Source organism: Pristis pectinata, chromosome 10 (genome assembly GCF_009764475.1).
Source record: "Pristis pectinata isolate sPriPec2 chromosome 10, sPriPec2.1.pri, whole genome shotgun sequence".
In the NCBI taxonomy this organism is placed as follows: domain Eukaryota; kingdom Metazoa; phylum Chordata; class Chondrichthyes; order Rhinopristiformes; family Pristidae; genus Pristis; species Pristis pectinata.
The window spans coordinates 13,049,661-13,067,780 of NC_067414.1; the positions used below are offsets into that span (position 1 = coordinate 13,049,661).

Below are 18,120 nucleotides of genomic sequence, written 5' to 3' on the forward strand. Positions count from 1 at the left end.
GCACTCCCCTTGTTTGCCATTAGTCCCATACACCAAACTCTGGAATTTCCTTAACCTGTATACTCACTTACTTTGACCACATCTGCTCACCTTTACCGAAGACTTTCAGTGTGAAAATGTGTGTTTCATTTGGAGATGTACTGGAACTTTCCACCATATTAAAGATGCTATATACACACAAGCAGTTGGTATATAGATAAAGTTGCTTTAAATGGTGTCCAATTCATTTCTAGAATTGGGCCCAAATCAGTGGCTGTGATTTAAAGGCGATCACCTCAGCTTCAGGACCAATATAAGAAAATTTTATAACAGCTGAACCAATGGACAGAAAAATTCAGCAGATCCCTATATATCTATATCTCTATTCCTATATGCATCATCATTCAATATGCAAGGCTTCTCAGCAATACAAAGTTAGAAACCACTATAAATTGTAGCTGGAGATTTTTTTTAAAAATGGGACCACCTGATGTGCAAGTTAATACGATTTTGTGACCATAGGATGTGGCCTTGATTCCAACTCAATTTGGTCTTCTACACAAGGTTTTAAAATCAGACATAAGCATGGCAGTTTTGATGGGGTACTTTATTTAAAGTTATCCAAGTGTGCTCATCATTGCACTACACTCTGGCAAGTTTCTGATTTTAAGAGCAATGGTTCATATTCAGGAATTTGAATCTGCTTATACTCAGACTTGCAGATCTCTGGTAACGTAAATAGCTTCTGCATCTGTCCCACAGACTAAATGCTCTCCCACAACGTCCAGACTATTGACTGACAGGATGTAATCTGACAGCAGATTTTTGGCATCCAATTTTCCTTTTGTAACATCACTGGTGACCCATGCACTGCTCACTGACTGGTTCATGTCAACCTGGGAAACCAAATTATTCAGAGCGAAGTTTCTTTTACCTAAGAAAACACAAGAGAAAGGCAAGTGTCATAATTTTTTATGGAATTATAATGAATGTGCATCTCCTAGTGTATGTATAGCTGAATTAACATCCAATTTTCAGAACCACCATTCTTGCACAACACTTCAATTGTCAAGCAAAAACTGCAATTTGAAAACAGAAACTGCTGGATATGCAGTTTTTTGCTTGGCCATTGAAGTCTGCTTCCATTACAATCAAGAGTTTGATCTGCTTTAAAACTTGGTACATTCTCAATACTGTTAAAGCAGTAAAACACATTTTTTGATCTCCAGAGGCAGCTTGTGATTGTAAGGTTCAGAGATCACAAAGACATCCAGATAGACACAGTGGGGGAGGGGAAGGCTAGCAGCCTAGGTGCCATTAGAGGAGAAATTCACTCTTGTGAATGTGCAAGATACTAAAACATGTGATTGTGTTACTCACACTCTAACCCTCTCCTCCCTATGCTGAGCTGGAGAGGAGTCTCCTTCCCATGACCAACACATCTAAAGAACAAATTTACCTTTTCAGGTGTTTTAAGATTTGCAAAATCAGCTTTTTTGTTTAGTAAAGAAAAAAAAATTCTGTTTCATAGCATTTATTAACCCAGGGTGATACAGCCTGTCCTGGTCAAATCACGTAGATGCCATGGCCAAGAAAGCTCACCAGTGCCTCTACTTCCTCAGGAGGCTAAAGAAACTTGGTTTGTCCCCTTTGACTCTCACCAACTTTTACCGATGCACCATAGAAAGCATCCGATCTGGATGTATTACGGCTTGGTACGGCAACTGCTCTGCCCAGGACCACAAGAAACTGCCCAGCGCATCACGGACACCAGCGTCCCCTCCTTGGACTCTGTCTTTACCTCTCGTTGTCTTGGTGAAGCAGCCAGCATAGTCAAAGACCCACCCACCCGGGACATTCTCTCTTCTCTCCTCTTCCATTGGGTAGAAGATACAGGAGCCTGAGGGCACATACCACCAGACTTAAGGACAGCTTCTACCCCACTGTGATAAGACTATTGAACGGTTCCCTTATACGATGAGATGGACTATGACCTCACGATCTACCTTGTTATGACCTTGCACCTTATTGCACTGCTCTTTCTCTGTAGCTGTGACACTTTACTCTGTACTGTTATTGTTTTTACTTGTACTACCTCAATGCACTCTGTACCAACTCAATGCAACTGCACTGTGTAATGAATTGACCTGTACAATCGGTTTGCAAGACAAGTTTTTCACTGTACCTCGGTACAAGTGACAATAATAAAGCAATGCAATTCATTTAATTTTTTTAAACCATTGCTTAAAACAACTTAAGCAATGTTGAACAAGTAATGCAGTTCATACCTTGAAGAAAGGAAGGCTTTTCAGAATTATCGATAGATGCATTCCAATGCCACAAAGACCCATCCTCAGAGCAGGTAAAGACATGGTCAGGGTTGGAAGGGTGGAAATGAACTTCCCACACTGTTAATAAAAATACATATCCATGAGAACTTGACACTTTGCCATTCAACCATAGGCAATATTGCAACACATGCAGCCCACTGGTGATAAAAGTTTCCTAAAGCAGAACCCACCACACATAATCATATTATTTCATTTAAGGCATGTTTGTCATTGACCTCAAAGTAGCAAGGAGGAGGCGGCTCGTCTGTCCACTGCGGCAATGCCACAAAAACTCTGCTTGCATTTTAGAACCCCAGCTTGCACTCCAAACTAACGAGAGCCAGATGCTGAACTATGAGGATTTCTGAACAATGGGAAGAGTTTTATAGTATTTTTGGCATCCATGCAATTCTAAAAATCCTCCAAAACTTGCCTGTAAATGCAAGCTATTTCTCAGGATGGCGAGTACACCATACAGCAGAGAACTGTTGGATAATGCTTGTGCTTATGCTTTATAAATCCCTCCTCACACACTACTTCATCTAATCTTTTCAGGATAGCCTTTCCTTTTCTCCCTTTAACTTTGTTTTTCTTAACCATATCTACATTACTTGCTTTAACTATCTGTTGTGGTAATGAGTTCCACATTTTACCCACGCTAGCTAAAGTGGTTCCTCCTGAAAATAATTCAGTGACATGTAAATGCACTCCCTACTTTTCCATAGATCCCTCAAGGTTACCGCGCAGGTCGATAGGGTTGTTAAGAAGGCGTATGGTGTGTTGGCCTTCATTAGTCGGGGTATTGAGTTCCAGAGCCGCGAGATGAAGTTGCAGCTCTATAGAACTCTGGTTAGGCTACACTTGGAGTAGTGTGTTCAGTTCTGGTCGCCTCACTATAGGAAGGATGTGGAAGCTTTAGAGAGGATGCAGAGGAGATTTAGCAGGATGCTACCTGGATTGGAGAGCATGTCTTGTGAGGATAGGTTGAGCGAGCTAGGGCTTTTCTCTTTGGAGAGGAGGAGGATGAGACGTGACTTGATGGAGGTGTACAAGATGATAAGAGGCATAGATCAAGTGGACAGTCAGAGACTTTTTCCCAGCGTGACAATGGCTAACACGAGGGGACATCATTTTAAGGTGATTGGAGGAAGGTATAAGGGGGATATCAGGGGTAAGTTTTTTTAAACACAGAGTGGTGGATGCATGGAATGCACTGCCTGCAGAGGTTGTGGGGGCAGAAACATTAAGGATATTTAAGAGACCCTTAGATAGACACATGAATGATAGAAAAATAGTGGGCTATGTGGGAGGGGAGGGTTAGATAGATATTAAAGTAGGATAAAATGTCAGCACAACATTGTGGGCCGAAGGGCCTGTACTGTGCTGCAGTGTTCTATGTTTTCAGTCTATGTTTCTGTTTTTCGATTACATGTCTCCCTCACCAAAAAGTGGAACTTAAGGAGGCGACCCTTAAACTCACAGATTTAATTGGTAACACAGTCAGTGGTGGACACACTCAGCTATCAGAGGGCGAGTATGATGAGAAGATTCAAACTTACTTTCTGCAGAATGAGCATCCAACACAGAGATGGGCACATTTCCTTGCCTTACATCCCAGATACACAATGTTCCATCCTGGCCACCTGTTGCCACTATGTGCTGCTGGTTCGGATGCCTGTCTACACAGTGCAGAGGCACTCGTTCATCCGTGCTGGAAACCAACAGAAGCAGCCAGAAAGAAAAAGAGTAAGCAAACATTTCCAATTTATTAGTTCTAGGACAACCAAGTTTGCACAGCCATTAGATAATGGAAGGGTTTGACAGAATAGTGTGGCAACAATGTTTTGACTTAAGGAAGTTCAAAACCAGGGGCCAAAAATATAAATTAAATAACCTCTGTAGTAAATGGAGACTGAAATACACTACTGATAAATCCAATAGAAAATACAGGAGAAAGTTCAGTGGGTGAACATTTTGGTGATAGTGATCATAATTCTATCTCCTTTACGTTAGCACTGGAGAGGGATAGGAACAGACAGGCTAGAAAGGTGTTTACTTGGAGTAAAGGGAATTATGAGGCTCTCAGGCAGGAAACTGGAAGATTAAATTGGAAACAGAAGTTCTCTGGGAAAAGTACGGAAGATATGTGGCAACTATTCAGGGGATATTTGTGTGGAGCTCTGCATAGACATGTTCCGATGAGAGAGGGGAGTCATGATAGGATACAGGAACTGTGGTGTACGAAGGCTATAATAAATCTAGTCAAAAGGAAAAGAAAAGCATACAAAAGGTACAGAGAGCTAGGTAATGTTGGAGATCTGGACGAGTACAAGGCTAAAAGGAAGGAACTTAAAAAAGGGATTAGGAGAGCCAGAAGGGGACATGAGAAGGCCTTGGCGAGCAAGATTAAGGAAAACCCCAAGGCGTTCTACAAGTATGTAAAGAGTAACAGGATGAAATGCGAAAGGATAGGGCCTATCAAGTGCAGCAGTGGGAAAGTGTGTATGGATCTGGAAGAAACAGCGGAGGTACTTAATGAATACTTTATGTCAGTATTCACCACGGAAAAAGATCTGGGGGATTGTAGTGGGGACTTGCAGCAGCCTGAAAAGCTTGAGCATGTAGATATTAGAAAAGGGGTGGTGCTGAAACTTTTGGAAAGCATCAAGTTAGATAAGTCGCCGGGACTGGATGAGGTGTACCCCAGGTTGCTGTGGGAGGCGAGGGAGGAGATTGCAGAGCCTCTGACGATGATCTTTGCGTCGTCCATGGAGACAGGAGAAGTTCTGGAAGATTGGAGGGTTGCGGATGTTTTTCCCTTATTCAAGAAGGGGAGTAGGGATAGCCCAAGAAATTATAGACCGGTGAGTCTTACCTCAGTGGTTGGTAAGCTGATGGAGAAGATCCTGAGAGGCAGGATTTATGAACATTTGGAGAATGATTAGGGATGATTAGGAATAGTCAGCACGGCTTTGTTAAGGGTAGGTCCTGCCTTACGATCCTGATTGAATTTTTTGAGGATGTGACAAAGCACATCAATGAAGGGAGAGCAGTAGATGTAATGTATATGGATTTCAGCAAGGCACTTGATAAGGTACCCCATGCGAGGCTTATGGAGAAGGTGAGGAGACATGGGATCCAAGGGGACATTGCAGTGTGGATCCGGAAATGGCTGGCCCACAGAAGGCAAAGAGTGGTTGTTGAAGGGTCGTATTCTGAGTGGAGGTCAGTGACCGGTGGTGTACCTCAGGGATCTGTACTGGGACCCTTACTATTTGCGATTTTTATAAACGACCTGGATGAGGAAGTAGAGGGGTGGGTTAGTAAATTTGCGGATGACACGAAGGTTGGAGGTGTTGTGGATAGTTTGGAGTGCTGTCAGAGGTTACAGAGGAACATAGATAGGATGCAGAGTTGAACTGAGAAGTGGCAGATGCAGTTCAACCCAGATAAGTGTGAAGTGGTTCATTTTGGTAGGTCAAATATGTTGGTGGAATATAGTATTAATGGTAGGACTCTTGGCAGTGTGGAGGATCAGAGGGATCTCGGGGTCCGAGTCCATAGGACGCTCAAAGCAGCTGCGCAGGTTGACTCTGTGGTTAAGAAGGCATATGATGTATTGTCCTTCATCAATAGGGGAATTGAATTTAGGAGCCGTGAGGTATTGTTGCAGCTGTATAGGTCCCTGGTCAGACCCCACTTGGAGTATTGTGCTCAGTTCTGGCCGTCTCACTACAGGAAAGATGTGGAAGCCATAAAGAGGGTGCAGAGGAGATTTACAAGGATGCTGCCTGGAATGCGGAGCATGCCTTATGAAAGCAGGCTGAGGGAACTCGGCCTTTTCTCCTTGGAGAGACGGAGGATGAGGGGGGACCTGACCGAGGTGTACAAGATGATGAGAGGTATTGATAGGGTAGATAGTCAGAGGCTTTTCCCCAGGGCTGAGTTGGTGGCCACAAGAGGACATAGGTTTAAGGTGCTAGGGAGTAGATATAGAGGAGATGTCAGGGGTAAGTTTTTTTACCCAGAGAGTGGTGAGTCCGTGGAATGGGCTGCCAGAAATGCTGGTGGAGGCTGATACGATAGGGTCTTTCAAGAGACTGTTAGATTGGTATATGGAGCTCAGTAAAATAGAGGGCTCTGGGTAAGCCTAGTAATTTCTACGGTAGGGGCATGTTCGGCACAGCTTTGTGGGCCGAAGGGCCTGAATTGTGCTGTAATTGTTCTATGTTCTATAAAGTTCTTCATCCAAAAAGTGGTAAGAATGCAGAACTTGCAATTATGAGCAGCAGAGGCACCTGCCATCAATGTATTTATGGGAAAACTAGACAAGCATGGGGAGAAAGGAAAAGGTGTTATATAATTGGGAAAGATGAAAGGGATGTTATGCTGAACCTTTATAAAACAGTGGTCTGGTCTCATTATAGGAAGGATATGAAGACATTAGAGAGTCCAGAAAAGATTTCCGAGAGTGTTTCCTCACTTGAAGGACTACAATTACAAGGATGGATTAGAGGGGCTGGGACTTTTTTTCTTTAAAGGGATATTTGCTAGAAGTTTATAAAACAATGAGGGTTCTGGACAGAGTGGAGAGTGGGATATTTCCCCATTGGTGGAGGGGTTTACAGGTATAAAACAAAGGAATAACGACTAGGGGCGACTTGTGGAAAATCTTCTTTAAATGCAGCATGTGGCTGGAATCCGGAGTGCACTGCCTGAAAATATGCTAGAGGCAGGTTTCATTGTGGCCTGTGAGAGGGAAATATATAAATATATCTTGAGGAAGAATTTGCAGGGTTACGGTGAAGGGCTAGGGGTGTGGAACTAGTGAATTGTTCTGATTGAGGGGGGGGGGTCACAGATACAATGGGCCAAATGGCCTCCTCTGTACCGCAACCATTCTATGATTCTACTTGGGGGGACATTCAAACATCCCCACAGTAATCACATTACCAGTTACTGGTGGTCTCACTATGCTGTTCACAAACTAGAAGAATGTGCATAAAGGGCTGTCTTTTCCTGCTCAGAGAGAAAACTGTAAAGCCCACCTCCAATTCCCAAGGTAATAATTATGGAGGCAATGTCCAAAGAGGTGCCACATAACTGATTTGAATCATTGCCTTTTCTGTTAGAAAAGAAAGAGCAGTCACAGGAGTAACCATTATTTTGAGAGGACTTCTCCTGTGTTCCTCCAATAAAAGAACTATTACATTTATTTGTCCTCCCTCAACCCACATCTTAGTATTCTTACAAAGTACAATCCATATTCCACTCAAACTTTTTTGAAAGCATGAACAACCTGTTGTGCATTTCCATTGGTACTTATTTTAGAAATATTATAGGTAAAAGGATTTTAAGGTTTTAATCTTGCAATTCTTACCTATGCAGCTGTAATTATCTGGGACCCCTATCTTGTTGCATTGTCTTGTATTACCTCTTGTAGTTTTATACATACATTTCCTGCATCAGGTATATAAATGAATAAAAAAATTGTTGAACTTACAAAGAATATATTTGCAAAGGTTTGTTTCCTGGCTGTCTGAAGTCCCAGATTTTCAACTGTCCAATGGAATTGACTGTCAAAATCTCTGTTGTTCGCAGAAAGGTAATTGCATTGAGTGAACTACTGTCAGCATTGTCTGAAAATAAAGGAGAAATAATGAATTGAGATGTGGAGGCCTACTTTCTAACAAACAGAAGAAAAACTTGTAAATGTCAATGCAACTTTTGCTCTAGCAATAATGCCTTGAGACAGAGTTACTGTGAAAGCCTGCTCTCACTTTGCAAGATGAATCCACTTAGCACGTGCCAGCCATGTCTTAGTTGGCAGCAGTTGGTGTATTTGTGTTCCACTCCAAGAACTTGAGCACAGATCTAGCAGAGTCCTGAAAGACTACTTTGACAGTGAAGCAGTGTCTGCCTGGAAGGATATTACATCAAGATTCTCTCAGATAGACACAAACAAAACCATGCCAATAGTTTAAGACAATCAGAAAGATCATTCTGGTATCCTTCTGTCAATATCCTCACTTATGCATTATCATAATAGTGCTTACGAAACCATGTTAAATGGAAAGTGACTGCTAAAAGTTTGTCTTGCCACAAAAATAGTAGTTCTAAGTGCTCAATCTTTTACTGGGCTTACAACCATCGACTTTTGCAATTGACAGTTGTGCTGGGCACAAGTCATTCGAATACTTCAATTACACTGACAATGAACAATCCCAGTTAATACAAGATTATAAATTAATTCCTTTCCCCAAACATCAACACCTCTTTCCTACTTTAAGACATCATTTAAAAACCACCTCAATGACCAAAAATATAGCCATCAATTCTAATGGCCTAGAAAGGTGAAAGCACTCAATACAGGGGAGTAAATCAGAAAACATAGTCCAATATCTGCACATTAGATGCAAAACCAGAAAGCAGCTATCAGTGTTACATTATTACACTACAGGAGATTCAAAACTAAAAGCTTCACATTGGCATGAAGTTGACATACCCCTCACTAGTTACCAAAGATAAATTATGACTGCTATATTCAGAAGTAAATTTTCAAAAGTGTGATCTGAAAAATGCCACCAGTGTAAATGATTCCAATTTTGTTTTGCAAGCACAGAGTCACTTTCCAGAAGGTAATATATGTTAAAGATTTTTAAAAAATGGCTGGGGATGCATTTGCCAGCTGTTGCAGGGCTGTAGACATCTCCTGCCGAGTGGGAATGCAGCCTTTTTGCGTGCCTTCTCCCCCCACACCCCTCCCTGCAACAATCGGGGACTGGGTCAAGCTGAGCAGAGCTGGAAGCGCTGAGCAGCCTCTCTCACTCACTGAGTCAGTGAGGCCAACTGGCAGCCACTCTTCCCGCGCCTCCTCACTCTCCCGTCACAAACCATTCCTGTGATCTTCTCCCACACAGTTTCTGTTAATTTCCGACTTACAGCTTGGGTTACAAATGGTTCCCAGGAACAGAACCCTGTTGTAACCCAGGGGCAGCCTGTATGTATCTGGTATTGGTTTATTATTGTCACTTGTACAAGGTACAGTGAAAAACTTGTCTTGCATACCGATCGTACAGGTCAATTCAATACACAGTGCAGTTACATTGGGTTAGTACACAGTGCATGGAGGTAGTACAGGTTAAAAACAATAACAGTAAAGTGTCACAGCTACAGAGAAAGTGCAGTGCAATAATGTGCAAAGGACACAAGATAGATCATGAGGTCAGAGCCCATCTTATCGTATAAGGGAACTGCAAGACCTTCAGACCCACAATCTCCACCAAGGACAAAAAAATAGCATGTGCTTGGAATACCAGCAACTGCAACTTCCATGCTCAATTGTACACCACCTGACTTGGAAATACAATCAGCATCACTGAAACAAAATCTTAAAACCCATTCCTTAACAGCAGTGGGAACACCACCTGCACAAGGACTCTTGCAGAAGGTCATCACCTTGTTCTCAAGAGCAATTCGGGATGTTCCAAAATGCCATGCCCTACCAACCCTCAATTAATTTACAAATTAAAAGATGACACAGCTGTGCACAGTCCATCAATGTGATTTTGATAAGGTGCCACATGAGGTTATTACTAGAAATTAGAGATCACAAGATTGGACACCAAATTGTTGGTTAATGGCTGGAAACAAGTAAATATGCAAGTTATTTTTGAATTGGCAAACTAGAACTAGTGAAATACTCCAGGGATAGGTTCTTGGGCCTCATCGATTTATAACCTATTGTAATATATCCAAGTGATGATCAAAAGCTATCAGAGAGCAAGCTGCAAAGATGCCAAAAATCTGTAAAGGGAAAAATTGAAGTTGTTAAGAAAAAGTTTTTTTATATATATACACAAGTTAATAAACTGCCAAAAGTTGGTATTCAGATGGGGCAAGGTGACCCGATACTTGAATTATAAAGTTAACAGAGGTCCACAAACCGTTAGTGAAAACTAATGGTACACCAGCCTAATTACTAAGGGATTGGAATGCAGGAATAAAGCCATACTACAATTATATAATTTGTATTATATAAAAGCTTTTGCTTGCATGCCATCCAGACAGATCATTCCATACACAAGTACATCGAAGTAGTGCATAAGGAAAAACAGAATACAGAATATAGTGTTACATTTACAGACACCGTGTAGGTGAACAAAAAGTGCACGAGCGATGATGAAGTAGATCGAGAGATCAAGTGTTCATCTTTGGTATACAGGAGGTCCATTCAAGAGTCTTATAACAGCGGGATAGAAGCTGCCCTTGAGCCTGGTGGTACGTGTTCTAACCAATGAGAGGGGGAGATGAGAGGATGACTGGGGTGGGAGGGGTCTATAACTAGAGAACTGTCTATAGTTTGCTCAAGGAAGGATAACCATCCTTAATGCAAATGCAAGGAAGGTTCATCTGATTGTCTTCCTCTGATGAAAGCTTGAGTACACTAGGTCTATCGGTAGTGGACTGGGTCATCCCCAGTTCTTTACCATTTGGAAAATTGAGTGACGATTTCATTGAAACAAAGTGTTTATAAGTCCCTTCCCCCATCCCACTCAACTGAAGTGGTGGGGGGGGGGGGGGTCATGTTCTCAGGAAAAAGTTATAAACCATTTAGTATTGAGGAGGAGAAATTTCTTCACAAAGGATTGCATATCTTTGGAACATACAATTGTAGAGGTTGTGCATGGTCAGTATTTGATAAATTCTTTGATAGGTAATCAAGGGACAAAGGGAAAGCAGACATGCAGATCTGCAAGACATTTAATGGTGAAGCAGGTTTGAAGGAAAGAGAGAGGTTTAAGAGGAAACTCGAGAGCTTTGATGGACAGAGCCAAAAATCACCAGTGAAGGATTCAAAAATTGTGGATTATTACAAATTCAGATGAAGGAAGGGAAGCTATGAAGTCTCCTCCCGTACTGGTGGTGACCCATGGAGAAGGAGCCAAACACACCTGTTGGTATTTGATTTGTCCTGCTATGTGGGATTCTTTATCAAACTCAGCCATATTTTCCTCCACCCACCTATGGTCCGCACCGGTTCCTTTAGGTCGACTTGGAAATGGTTGATTCGCCCATCCTCCCCAACGGTGATGATATCAGGACCACTACAAACCAGGCTGGTGCAGGGGGCACTGTTATTGGAATGATAGTGGACGTGGTTCCAGTGCCGGGCGACAGAAAGTGTCTACAGGAAAAAACAAACACAAAATGGGTACGAGATCAGAATATCTGAAAACAAGCATGATATCGACACTAGGGGACATTAAAATCACAGAAATGATGGAGACAGTGTACTTAGTTTTTTAAAAAATGAATATGCCCATTTCTAAACTGTAACAGAAGGATATGGTTCTTTCTTTCTTAACCAATTAAATTTTTTTTAAAACTAAATTTCAAACAACTTTAATATGGGATCTTTATAAAAAATAGCAAAGTACACTAAATAAGAGTACTCCCATAAGCTTTCTTTTTGCTGGGTGTCAAGCTCCTGGGTGTCAACATCTGAGGATCTATTAATAAATTGGTTTATTATTGTCACATGTACCGAGGCACAGTGAAAAACTTGTCTTGCATACTGTTCGCACAGATCAATTCACTACACAGTGCATTGAGGTAGTACAAGGTAACAATAACAGAGTGCAAAGTCAAGTGTTACAGTTACAGAGAGTGCAGTGTAGGTAGACAACAAGGTGCAGGGTCACAACGAGTCGAAGGCAGAGCAGACTTGATGGGCCAAATGGCCTGATTCTGCCCCTATGTTTTATGAAGTCAGATTGTGGGGTCAAGAGTCCATCTAGGGAACCATTCAATAGTCTTATAATAGTCTCATCTAGGGAACCATTCAATAGTCTTATAATAGTGGGATAGAAGCTGTCCTTGAGCCTGGTGGTACGTGCTTTCAGGCTTTTAGATCTTCTGCCCGATAGGAGGGGGGAGAAGAGAGAATGTCTTGGGGGGTGGGGGGTATGGTCTTCAATCATGCCAGCTGCTTCACCGAAGCAGCGAGAAGTGTAGACAGTCCAGGGAGGGGAGGCTGGTTTCCATGATGTGCTGAGCTGTGTCCACAACTCTAGTTTCTTGTGGTCCCGGGCAGAGCAGTTGCCATACCAAGCCGTGGTGCATCAGTCAAAATTGGTGAGGGTCAACAAGGACATGCTGAAGAAGTAGAGGCGCTGGTGAGCTTTCTTGGCGGTGCCATCTACGTGATTGGACCAGGACAGGTTATTGGTAATGTTCACTCCTAGGAACTTGAAGTTTTCAACACTCTCGACCTCAGTGCTGTTGATGTAAACAGGAGCATGTGCACTGCACCCACCCCTCCCCACCACCCCCCGAAGTAAATGACCAGCTCTCGTTTTGCTGACATTGAGGGAAAGGTTGTTGTCATTACACCATGTCACTAGGCTCTCTATCTCCTTCCTGTACTCAGACTCATCATTATTTGAGATACAGCCCATTACACTGGTATCATATACAAATTTGTAGATGGAATTAGAGCAGAATCTGGCTCCACAGTCGTGAGTGTATAGCTAGTAAGCTAGTAGAGGGCTGAGGAGACAGCTTTGTGGGGCACCAACGTTGAGAATAATCGTGGCGGAGGTATTGCTGTCTATCCTGACTGATTACAGTCTGTTGGCCAGGAAGTCAAGGATCCAGTTGCAAATGGAGGTGTTGAGTCCCAGGTCTCAGAGTTTAGAGATGAGTTTGCTTAGAATTATAGTATTGAAGGCAGAGCTGTAGTCAATAAACAATATCCTGGGCTCAGCACATAGATGCAACCACGAAGAAGGCATGCCAGCATCTCTACTTTCTGAGAAGTTTAAGGAAATTTGGCATGTCATTAAAAACTCTGACCAACTTCTACAGTGGAAAGTATTCTGACTGGTTGCATCACGGCCTGGTATGGGAATTCCAATGCACAGGAAAACAAAAGACTACAGAGAGACAACTATATTTCCCTCAACTTGCACTAATGTTATGTTTATCTTTCTTTTTTGTCATACAAGTTATGAATAATTTACATTTATGTAATTTGTGTTTGTCATACTGTAAGGTACTGTGCTGCTGCTTCAAAAAGCTCATGGCATTTGTAACCTTGAAGCAAAAACAAGCATTGAAGCCTACATTATCAAGAACCAACTAAGATGGAGCGGTCTTGTTGTTCGGATGAAAGACGAACGTCTGCCGAAACAAATCTTCTACTCCCAGCTTAAAGTAGGCAAACATAAAAGAGGCGGACAACAGAAGAGATTCAAAGACGTCTTAAAAGCCAACATGAGGAAATGTAACATCAACATCAACAATTGGGAAACCAATGCCAAGGACAGGAAACTCTGGCAAACCACCATCCGAGAAGGAACAGCAACTTTTGAAGCCAACAGATGTGCAGAATTAGAGAAAAAGAGATGGAAAGAGAGGCAGCAATAACCAAAGCCAGATCTGCCATCTGGAACTACCTGTCCTGAATGCTGAAGAACTTTCGGAGCCAAGGTTGGACTCATAAGCCACTTGAGAGCCCATAAATAGATCAACGGAACAAAGACCATCATCCTCGACCTCGAGGGATAGCCACGGCGACGACCCTTGGTATGTACGTGCATGACAATGAATGCTTTAATTTCAGAGACTATTTTGATATTATCATAAAAATGTCATGATTTAGTGTCATTACCTGGCTGTTCGGATGATGTCTGAATACAGTCACACTTCCTGTAGATGAAGCAGTGACAATCCTCTCCTGGTCTAGAAACTACAAAAAAAAACAAACTGTTGCCTTTATACATTGACAGTGGTTGGATATTATGATAGAAGAGAGTTGGCACAAAATTACAGCAACAAAGGGGATCAGATGTTGCAGACACAAATATAACTTGTGTGCACAAAATGTAAAATTGAACTGACATAATCCTGGGGTCACTTGCGTCGAAACCCTGCAGAAACTGTAGTCAGTCACAAGCCCATACGTTCTTTTTTTTAAAAAAGATAGGTACTTTGTTCAATAATTACAACCTTTAATTGCAAATCAAGAACACAAGAAAATAGGAGTAGGCCACCAGACTCTCAAGCCTGCTCCGCCATTCAACACGATCATGGCTGATCCACACTGGCCTCAATTCCTCGTCTGTGCCAGTTCCCCATAACCCTCAACTTTGAGATAGTTATCCATCTCCACTTGCATTTTGAGAGATATTCTAAATGGAGTCTAGTGTTACGGACTCAGTGAAAGTCCCTTTAAGATAGAGAGTGTGTGAGTATGTGTGTGTGGGGCGTGCTTACGTCAATAGAAGATAAAGGACGTAATGACGTTGTTGAAGAAGTCAGAAGAAGAAGAAAGAGAGAGAGAGAAGGGAGAGAGACACCAGCCTGCTTGTTTTCTCTATCGATGGATGAGAAACAATAACTGTGTTTGCCACTGAAATCCATGTATGGAAGTTGGAAGAAATCCGGTGGAGTTCACTTTGTTGCTGACCTGTAGAAGGAAACAGGTATTTGTGTGTGGACGACCACGATTCGGATGCTTTTCGGGGTGAGGAAGTCACTACCGAGTAAACACTGAAGTGTCGTTTGGGTTCCATCGTGGAACATTTGGATTTCGTATGTACTCTCTCTATGTTTTTCTACATCTACATCTTATCTTCAGACAACGGTGGTTGTTGAAGAAGCCCTTGCTCAGGTTTCACCTTATGGCTTGCGGAACTGAACTTTAAGAACCATTCAGGAACTGGGAGTTTTGGACTTTGTCACACACACACACACACGAAGAGTTTAGTTTTGGGGTTAACGTTCGAGGTTTAACATTCTTGAATTCTAACATACTAACATTTTTACTTTTATTCTACGTATTATCATAAGTAGTGATTAATAAAATAGTTTTTAACACTAAATCATGCTCAGTGTGTTTCTTTTGTTGCTGGTTTGTGACACTAGTGCTAGGTAAGGCTCGAGAGTTAGAATAGCAGTGAGATGCATAATCTCTTTCAAACTTGACCACTGCTTTGCAGTTACCTGTAAATCCATGACATCACCATTGTGCTTTATTTCACACAGGAGCTCAGGGTCCTCCACAAACAACTGGTCTGATTCAGTGCTATCGATGTCATGTGTCTCCCAAAGGCACACTTTGTTCTGCTGCTTGGGAAAATTTAAAAAAAAACTTCATTAGTGAGATCAAAACAAAATTATACTACTGTATTTCACAGGTTAACCAGCTCACTCAGACTGGGGAATGAAGATAACAAATTGCTGGTCTTTGTGAGAGAACCAAGAAACGAGTCGAATGGCACAACACAGAGGACCTCAGAATCGTATAGCTAAGTAGGCTAAAACAAAAATCAGAATCAGATTTATTATCACTGACTTACTGCCGACGACACCACTTCAAAAGAGCTGTACAATGAATACAAACCACTTATTCTATCCCATATCCCTATAGTTAACAGGAGAGATTTAATGACAAAAAGGATTAAAGTGCAAGGCAGAAAGGGGTGTAAGTTGGTGCAACAGGACCGCTACACAAAATCGTTGAATTCAAGAGGTTAGGTCCAACAATGCCTCTTCCGCCCACCGCCCCTTGGGGAAACAACTCTCCCCATTTCCTTCACCTGGAGAAGGAAAGCAATCATTCCTTCACAGAAAATAGGAGTAGGCCATTCGATACAATTGTGGATGATCTTTTATTCCAAAACCATAAATCTATCTCCAACCCCCCCCCCCCACACACTCTGATACACCTAGGAATCTCTCATATACACACAGTGATTTGGCCTCCACCACCTACTGTAGTAGAGAATTCCATAAGTTTACCATCCACTGAGTGAAGAAAATTCTCATCTCAGTCCTAAATCTCAGTCCTTCCAATAACCTAAGACTGTAAGTGTTGGTTCTAAAGCCCAGACAGGGGGAATATCCTCCCTGCATCCAGTCTGTTCAGCTGTGCTGGAATTTTGTATGTTTCAGTGAGATCCTCTCTAGACATTACCAGCTTATTCGACCTAATCTCTGTTCATGTAACATTTCTGCCACCCCAGGAATCAATCTGATGAACCTTTACTGCACTCCCTCTATGGCAAATACATGCTTTCATTAAGGTGACCAAAATGACACAGCCTTCTCCTCTACCTCACTGTCCCCGGACACCCCTCCACCCTTCTGTCCCACTGTCGCCGGACACCACCCTCTCCCCTCTGCCCCTGGACCTCCCCTCCCCGACTCTGGCCCAGGACCACCCTCCCCCCCAGCCCAGGACCCCTCCCCCCCAGGACCACCCTCCCCCCCAGCCCACCCTCCCCCCCCCCGACCACTCTCCCCCCCAGCCCAAGACCACTACTCCCACTACCCCAGGACGATCCCCCCTCTCTGCCCCAGGGCCTCCTCCCTTTCACCCCCTCATCCCCCCCCTCAACCCCATTCCCCCCCTCATCCCCCCATCGCCTCCCTCAACCCCCCATCGCCTTCTGGTCCCCTTCCGCCTTCCCCTACTTCCCCCCCTTCCCTCCCGACCCAAGCCCCGGTGCGCACACCTCCGCATCCCAGGAGCCGGTGGCGAGACACTGGGGCGGCCGCAGGCTGGAGCCGGGCTCCGGCCGCCACCGGGTGCGGCTGATCTTCTGGGACACGAACCTGCCGTGCATGGCCGCGGAGGATGCTGGGTCGGCCGACTTCCGGGAGGACGCAAGCGACTTCCGGGAGGACCGTCCCTGACTGGTCCGGTTTTCCAGCGGCGATGGGCCGCAGTCACCATGGTTACAGGGCAGAAGGTCGATCTAAAAACGTCCCATCGCGCTGTAAGTGACATTCTTAGGGGCATTCGAGCAAGTTTCGTCCACCAGTGATAGTGGGGGTAGCACTGCCTTTGGGTCCAGCCCAGCCTGCAGCCTGGTGCTTTTAGTGACCCTGAGGGACGGTTGCACCGAGCCAGGGGCTGCCGTTCGGCTCTGGTGTTAAACCGAGCGCATCCTCGGTCTCCAGTGCATGCAAAAGTTGCCATAGCATCCCAAGCATGCCGGCCAAGTGCTTACCTCTCAATCAACACCAATGCATTTCGTACATTACAACTGCACCTCCTCTTCAAAACTTCCTTAACCATTGAAAGTGCATTGTGACTGCCTGAGTTTCTGAAATGATACAGAAATACAAATCTTAATACTTTTAAAAATTTTTCTTCGTATATTTTAACACCAGTGTAATGCATGTTTTAAATGTAATCTTTTCTATGCTAATATTAAATGCAGTGTTAGTGCATGTAATATTCATTGTTTTGTATCAGCTATGGCTCATTGATAATGGGTGTATTGGTATTGGTATTGGTTTATTATTGTCACTTGTACCGAGATACAGTGAAAAACTTGTCTTGCAAACCGATCGTACAGGTTAATTCATTACACAGTGCAGTTACATTGAGTTAGTACAGAGTGCATTGATGTAGTACAGGTAAAAACAATAACAGTACAGAATAAAGTGTCACAGCTACAGAGAAAGTGCAGTGCAATAAGGTGTGAGGTCACAACAGGTAGATCGTGAGGTCATAGTCCATCTCATCGTATAAGGAAACCATTCAATAGTCTTATCACAGTGGGGTAGAAAGCTGACCTTAAGTCTGGTGGTATATGCCCTCAGGTTCCTGTATCTTCTACCCGATGGAAGAGGAGAGAAGAGAGAATGTCCTGGGTGGGTGGGGTCTTTATAATCCAAATAGATGGAATATTGAAATGTCAATGATGCTAAAGCAAGAATGCTCCTGCTTTTATAGATAAATGTCCCATGGTGATAGTTAATGAAAGACGGAAACTCTCTCATTGCTCGATCCATC

The 18,120-nt window shown here is 43.1% G+C and overlaps 2 protein-coding genes across 3 annotated transcripts in view; one reads left to right on the forward strand and one right to left on the reverse strand.

The window, feature by feature from the left end:
- Positions 1 to 568: 568 nt before the first annotated feature.
- On the reverse strand, positions 569 to 16,989 carry nup43 (nucleoporin 43). The gene is made up of 8 exons (XM_052024427.1): positions 16,832 to 16,989; positions 15,318 to 15,440; positions 13,984 to 14,061; positions 11,334 to 11,496; positions 7,813 to 7,948; positions 3,869 to 4,020; positions 2,268 to 2,387; positions 569 to 913 (listed from the first exon to the last, which is right to left on the reverse strand). Exons 1-8 carry the CDS (start codon positions 16,940 to 16,942, stop codon positions 690 to 692), a joined length of 1,107 nt encoding a protein of 368 aa, XP_051880387.1. The 5' UTR covers positions 16,943 to 16,989; the 3' UTR covers positions 569 to 689.
- shprh (SNF2 histone linker PHD RING helicase) overlaps positions 16,987 to 18,120 on the forward strand; it is a 64,778-nt gene continuing 63,644 nt past the window's right edge. The window contains exon 1 of one of the 2 annotated variants that reach the window (XM_052024425.1): positions 16,987 to 17,095. The gene's annotated coding sequence lies outside the window, so the exon portion shown is untranslated. The remainder of the gene's footprint in view (positions 17,096 to 18,120) is intronic. The other variant, XM_052024426.1, reaches the window with a different exon arrangement.